Source organism: Trachymyrmex cornetzi, unplaced genomic scaffold, assembly GCF_001594075.2.
Source record: "Trachymyrmex cornetzi isolate Tcor2-1 unplaced genomic scaffold, Tcor1.1 scaffold1388, whole genome shotgun sequence".
NCBI lineage: Eukaryota > Metazoa > Arthropoda > Insecta > Hymenoptera > Formicidae > Trachymyrmex > Trachymyrmex cornetzi.
The window spans coordinates 428,147-436,074 of record NW_017295969.1 but is presented as its reverse complement, the minus strand read 5'-3'; the positions used below and the strand labels follow the sequence as shown (position 1 = coordinate 436,074).

At 35.1% G+C, this 7,928-nt stretch overlaps 1 protein-coding gene across 1 annotated transcript; it reads left to right on the top strand.

Moving 5' to 3' along the window:
* Positions 1-720: 720 nt before the first annotated feature.
* LOC108771097 (uncharacterized) lies at positions 721-7,455 on the top strand. The gene is given in 8 exon segments (XM_018523003.1): positions 721-1,121; positions 2,267-2,603; positions 2,794-2,915; positions 3,284-3,513; positions 3,717-3,855; positions 3,931-4,106; positions 4,108-4,129; positions 4,472-7,455. Coding segments are annotated over 7 exon segments (3,099 nt in total). The 5' UTR covers positions 721-1,121; positions 2,267-2,520; the 3' UTR covers positions 6,799-7,455.
* The last annotated feature ends 473 nt before the right edge of the window (positions 7,456-7,928 follow it).

The following is a 7,928-nucleotide window of genomic DNA, read 5'->3' as shown; positions in this document are numbered from 1 at the left end:
AAGTTATTAAAAATAAAACAAAATGACTCTTTTTATTTCCAGTAACAACATTAATTTAAAAACAAACAATCTAAAAAAAGACTTAACAATATATACGTTTTAGTATTTATTTCAACTGTTCCAAGAAAAGAAAAAACTGTTCAAATTTTCTAATCCATGTTTCCTAATTCTAATTTTCGTGTTTCTCAAACAATGATATTAATTAAAATTGTTTTATTAAAAATTTTATATTAAAATTTGCATTTTGAAATGACTTATGCATAATTTTACAAATATTTGAAATCAAATTTAATCTAGAATCATATAAAGAACAGATTTAACTTTATCATTAAAACAATATAATTTATAATTAACAATATAATTTCCTAAAAATTTGTCAAATTTAAAATTTGTATCTTGCAGAAATAACTAATAATTTATTAAAATACAAATTTTGATACCATCTTAACCCAACTACTATTTAATTAATATAATTTCTTTATTAAATAAAACTTGTGAATGAACTGTATTAAATTTTTATTTTACATATAAATATTCGGTTACTAATTTATTAACAATAAGCTTAAAATCAAATTTAGCAACCGTTTGGCGATTTTCCAACTTTATTTTCCGTATAGTCGTCGCTATTAATCTTAAGAGCAACACGTCATAGTGACAGGAAGCGGCTAAGACAGCGCTCACAGAGTAGTAGGATAAATAGTCTTTGGCGAACGTGTTGATCGGACAGTAACGACGCCGACGCGACGGTAGCAAGGACGGCGGCGCAGCTGCCGAGAACGTCGTTTTCACTGACGCAACATTGATCGCGCACCTCCACGGGCTATAACCTTTGCACATTTCCAACGTTTCGTTGCGACTCTGCGGAGTTTTGCCGTCCTACAAAATTCAACTAAGATCTACTCATCAGCCTATATCTCACGTCTAAATTTCTGATTGTACACTATATCGTTTACTATTATTTGGGCGGCGTGTGCTCCGAAAAATAAAGACTGTGAACAGCTCCGACTAATAGTCTAAACAACCCCACGAACGAAACCCATCAAAGGTGGAATCATCGCTTTCGGAGTAAAAGTTTTGTGTAACACCACCCGACGTGTCAAGTGTGTCTTGTTGCAGTTTTGGTATGATCTAATTCTTTAAATATTAGAAAATAATAGAGAATTGATTGGTAATTTGTTGCGCGACGAACGTTCTACGTATCTTGCGCAGCGTAAAATACAAATAAACAGAAGTGTATTATTTTTGTTGCTGCACGTTGTATTACGAACGCAATCGAGATACCACACACATCTCTCCATTCTCTCTCTCTCTCCTCTCTCTCTCCTCTCTCTCTCTCTCTCTCTCTCTCTCTCTCTCTCTCCTCTCTCTCTCTCTCGTTTATTTTTATTTTATGATGAACGGAAAAAGGGGGAGAGAGAGAGAGAGAGAGAGATTATTCAACGAGAATTTTTACCTTATCATATCCGCTTCCGCCTCATGGCTTTTATTAACATGCTTATTCACATGTTTCACTTTTTCATACAGATAACACTTGCATAATAGTTTGTGCGTTCTTTAAATATGACATGTCGCGAATATTTTTATCAACGTCATATTATTATATTTATATAAACGCATAAATAGCTACCCCAATATATTTCAGACAGATCTGGTACGATTGCATCGAATTAAATAAATTATTAATATTATTAAATTTATCGAGATTTATTAGTAGATGTTATAATGCGATATTTATTGTTGGCTATGTTGTTCACATTGTCTATGTTATTTCTATATATGAGTGCAAAAAGTATTCATATAGAGAAGATACTTTTTTAAAAATATACAATCTATTTTATTATTTGTTAATAAATTGCTTATTAACTAAAAAATATTAACTAAAAAAAATTATTTCTTAAAAGTTAATATTAATAAGCAATTTATTGACAAAGAATAAAATAGATTGTATATTTTTTAAAATTATTTTACTTACAAAAACGTGTAATAATTAAAATATATATATCTTAAAAATGCACAAAATTAAAAAATTTCATTATTTGGACGCACAAAAAGTATTCCATATAGTCAACAAATTTAGCTTCTAAAGTCAAGAACATGCGAGACTCTTTTATTTATATTAGAACAAAATATATTTAAATATTATAAAATTATTATTAAATTGCTGATATCATATGATAAATCGCTTCTGTGTCATAAAGTTAATTACTGTGTATTATATAAAATATTGTTCATGCACATGTGAAGGTAAAAATTACCTCTCTTACAGAATTATTTAAAGGACGTCGATGGCATTTGAATTGTGACACTGCCCTTGGTTCAATCGTTGCAAAGATTGATACTAACGAGGAGAGAATTAAAAGGCCTATGAATAGCCATCAAAGAGTATGAATGACCGTTACTCGTCGACGGTTGCATCGATGCGAGATTCTCTCCGATAGCGGTGTCGATCGCAAACGTCGGCGATTGACATCATCATCATTATCATCGGCTTAATAATAACAACGATTACACATCGAAATCATGGAGAAGCAGGAGTTCTTCGCAAATCTACAATATCTGCCAATCGCTGTTTTTATCTCTTTGCCTACAGTTTTCATTTCAACGTAAGTCCAAACAGTTAATAAATTATTAAAAAGTTTATATATTCATAATATAATTTATTAATATCTGTTAATTTATTAATATCTATATTATTGTATTTATTAGTGTCTTGTGTATATGGGAGGATGGTACATGCGCGCCCACTTCTATCTTCTATCAAATTATTCAAAAAAGTTATTTCACAATTCGCAGATATGTAATAGCTGTCTTACTAGGACATGTGGAAGCTGGTTTTCCTTACATTTCTGATACAGCGACTTACGCGCCAGAAAGTTCTATCTTCTCTCAAGCTGTCAACTTGATCACTATTCTCAGTAAGTGGAATATACATATATCTACAATATATTTTTCATAAACGATATAATATTATGCACGAACATTTTATATATTTTTTATATCACATCAATGAGTTTTCAAGATAATTATAATCCAAATAGCTGCGCCGAGATTATATACTGTTTACAGTGACATTTACTATTTACAGTAACATTTCTCTCATTGTATTAAAACAAGGAAACTATGCTGTTATTTAATTGAAGTTTATTACTTAAAGTATAAAAAATACGTTAAAAAGACTAGAGATCATGAAAATTATAATAAAGTTGTAACTATTGTAATAGATAATAAACAATTATAACATATAAATTTTATGCATCATTAAAGCTGATCTTTTATATTGCAGTGGGTTTTGCGATCTATATAAGATATTCCCAAGTTAAGGAATGCATTAGCTCTGAGTCACCTACAGATTCTTTGCTTGCAAAATGGAATTATTGGGCTTTAATTTTCGGCCTCATGTCAACCGCCGGTCTATCAATCGTCGCAAACTTTCAAGAGACATCAGTAATAGTAGTTCATCTAATCGGTGCATTTCTCTGCTTCGGAGGTGGTACCGCATATTTTTGGACCCAGGTACGTACGAAAAAATTACATGCTCCAAACAACGCTAAAGTTTATTAAATGCTTATTGACATATAAAGATTTAATATGGAATAAACAAATAAAAAATATATAATTTAACTGTAGATATAAGAATAAAATCGATTGCTGTCATAACAAAATAGGTAAAAGAAGTTGATACTCATGAAAATGAGCCGATTATCTTTTTGTTACAGGCCGTATGTTCATTCTGTTTGTACCCATCAGGATGCTCGTTACGAGTTGCACAGCTTCGTACGGCATTATCGATTTTCTGTACTGTGTGCTTCATTGTGATCGTCATCACAGGCGTATTGGCTCATTCGGCCTATAAGGGTTGGATCGTTAATTTTTAGCTACTGTTTGCATTGCACATGTTGTAGTGTTAATATTTAAAAATATACTTTATAGGAACAAATCCCCGGAAATGGCACAAGGAGGATGGCGGGTGGGAGTTGCACGTGGTTAGCACCATAACCGAATGGCTTTGTGCAATAGCGTTTTCCACTTATATCTTAACATTCACGGAAGAGTTTAGGGATATCAGAATAATTCCTCCAAAGGTAATTCTTGTGAATAATACATTTTAATGCAGTAAAAAATATTTTATGTTCTATAATAAAGATTTAATTTTATTGGAATGCTACACAAATATATTGTAGCAGTTTATGAAAAAAAAGTAATATTTGATATTATAAATGTAGAAAATTTTAAGACTCTAAATTTTTTAAAATTGAAATTTTCTTTTTTATTTTTAAAACAATAAAGTATATAGTTTCGCTACCTTCTATTAAGGAATCATGAATACATTTGTATTATTTACGTATCTGCCAACAGGTGATATGTAACATGCACCGATTGAATTCGACTAATGAAATATTGAACGAGAGCCAAGATTCTGCCGTGGTTCACGATCAAACAAATCCATCAACTAGTACCTGATCGTTCATAGGCAGAGGCGGCGGCTATGTCAATCTTCTCTCGCATTTGCCGGTTGACACACCCTGTCCCGGCTATCGGTACCGCGAATCCAGAGACAATTTGCTGGACGAAGCGGCACCGCTGGTGGCCACGACACCGCCAGCGCTGCACGATAACGCGAGAAATTCCGACGTCCTCTGCCCGGTAGAAATACATGTACATGATCCTACAATACGCGAACGACGTCGACGTTCCATAAACCATCATACCGAGAAGCGACATCAAAGAACCGATGTCGAGGACAGTTCGAAGAGATGGATCGATCTCGACGAGAATGTGTTGGACGGTTATATCTTAATCGACGACAGAAATCTTGGTCCTTCAGTTCCCGAGATTGATGGTGAGGAATTGCCATATCCTGAGGATGCCACTGAATACGATGATGATGATGATGAAGATGATGGTAATCAAGACGAAGATACTGATAGTCATGGCAGATTCAAGTGGTCGATATACAATCGATCAAAGAGAATTAATTCAAAACAATACCAGTCTGATTTCGAGTGTGGTGTGACATATCCGCTAGCGAATAGTCATGGAAATGCCTATCAAGACTCGAGCAGTCATAGTAAGTACGCGGAATTATATTCGAGACATCAAAGTGCTAGGAATAATCTCGAAATGGCTCGCGGCCTCGATGCGTCATCGTACACAGTAGCAAACAGTCATGGCGAACATGGCAATCCTGCAGCGGATATGCGAGACCGAGATTATAGGGAGAGCTCAAAAAACGAAAATCTGACGTGGGATACAACAACAGACATGAATTACGAGACAGCCAATAGTCACAGCAATTACCGTGTATTCTACGACAGTCAAACGCAGCATCAAACTATGATGCCTCCCTGGTCCTTAGAATTATGGTCGGAAAATCGCCGCGAAGAGTCTCACGTTACGCAGGAGGAGTCTAAGGTTAACATCACGAAAAAGCAGGACAATGAAAAATACGAGGCAAGCACAAATCAATCAGAAAAGAAAGACGAACCGGATTCCGAGACTACTTGCGATATCGAGCAATGTTTGGTACAAATCGAGGAAAGTCTTTTAAATATTGAACAAAATCTTCTTCATGTTCAAGATTTAGACATTCCAGAGTTGCGAAATCTACTCTACAAGAGTCCAAGTATCGAACGAAGCCTTTATGAGGTACAGGATCTCCTTTATGCCGATGGCATTGTTCCGGTCATTCCTAGGAATAAATCTATGTCTCTCGATTCAGATGAAGAGGAGGAAAACGAAGAGGAGGAGGAAGTAGAAGAAGAGGAAGTTTGGGTAGGTCAGAATACAACGATCAAGGATAACGACAATGAAGACGGAAACGCGGGCGCTCCTGTTGTAAACAATTCCAATGAGGAATGCTCAGATATAATCAACGTTGACCAACATAATCCCTCAAGATCGGATGATGATCAATGTACCGATAAATCAAACGTTTTAATAGAAGAGGAAAAAGACTCGAATTCTCAGATATATTCGAAGAAGAACTTTGCACTCAATAGTCTTGGCAAAACTCTACCAAGAAAAATCGCCCTAGATGAAGTTAAAGAAAATATTAGGCTGTGCTCGTCAGAACCAGAAGAGCCCGCAACTACAATCGATTATAACTTGAATAGCACATACGTCGAAAAAAAATCCCTCTTCCGCGACAAGTGGCATAGCAGGGCAAACTCTTTGGACGAGAACTCGATCTTCCAGAATTCGGAGCTCGGTGATAAGCAAGAGAATGAACCCTCGTTGCAAGACGTCTTCCTCATGGCCACGGGGTCTCGTCGCTTAGCAATAAATGCGAAAGCACTATCGGAGGGTACCTTGCAAACCAATAAAAAAAAACAACATGACAGAAGAGGATCCCATGAAGAGAAACTTCTACAGGCAGTTGAAGCAACAGCGGCAGACTTTCGGAAAAAACTCGAGAGTTTTGCATCGCAGCGACGATCCATTCTGCACAAACAGAAGAGGATGACGCCGAAATTAGCCAAGGAAGTTTCGGACAACGTGACATCACGATCGAAAGAAAATTCGCCCACGAAACCGAAGCGCGCGATCGCGACGACAGCTAAAATACAGGACAAAGACAATGGTGCCGATAAAAATATCAGTTGCGATAAGCGAAAGAGGAAAAAAATATCCGGGAAAAATCAAGGTGCCTCGGACAACTCTTTGGTCCCCAGCAAACTGATCTCACTCTCGTTATCGTTGCTCCTCGCGGCCCTACTTCAAGCGGTCAGATGCTTGACGGACCTTGTCGAGGATGCCTTTAGGTCGGTCAGTTACGACAGAAGCGGATTGCTGCAGTAAACTGCATAATAAATATCGGACAATGCATGTCTCGATATATACCGTAAACGTCACCGGTGGACACTAAAGTGATGTTTAACGACAATTAATCATGTCACCAATAAACCTCGTAATTATTTAAGAACATGATATCTGTGATAAACACTATGCTTAGGAATCTTGACGAAACTTGCATTAATCGCTGCTTCCAAAATATCGACGAAATTGACGAAGTTCATCTTGTTGAACGAATTGAAACTGATTTTAAAGAACTTATAAAGATAACATGCTGTGAAGGTGATTGTATAACGAGCAAAAGTTAATCTCAACAGTTGCTCTTTCTCTTTGAAATATAAAATGGATAGACACAACGAAGTAAAATACAATATAGTGCGTAATAAATCTGGATAACTCGATGGTGCTGAATACGGGGCTAAGCGTGTGAACGATATCTTAGTACTTACGTATATATGGTCAAAAGTGCCTGAAACCCATCGCGTATCACATACGAGATGTAATACATGATACTATTAATAACGCTATTTACGTCTACCTACATAAATCTCTTTTTTCAAGTTGTAAGAGCATTGAGAGAAAATAAAGCGGAGCGAGAAGATGAAATGCTTGAACCGTAAAAGCGTAAGTCGCTTTTCCCTGCTTCATCCATCCCCATTCTTTGCCATTCGAAGAACGTAAATCTGGAAATGGTAATATATATTGGGCTTTTCAAGTATTCGATTAAAAAAAATTTCTGATTAGAACAAATGTAGTGAGATCGATAAAATTCTATTATAAATTGTCAATTATATATTATGTATTAAAGTAAAAAATAAAGATATTCTGGAATTATATTATTATATCAATTATAGGATTCAATCAAAATTTTTAAGTTTTATATTTTATTATAAAATGGATAAATAAACAGCTGCTATATAAATAAAAAAATAAAGATAAATTTATAGCTTTACTATTGCGGATAAAAAGAAAACAATGATATTTCTGTTTTTTCAACTAACAAATCTCAATTAAACAGCAATAAATCAACATTTTCGTGATAATTTATGAATTACTATCACATCGATCACTACATCATGGATTTATTTTCAACAATCTCGTCGTTTTACTCGCCATCGATCTTCCTTAATACGAAT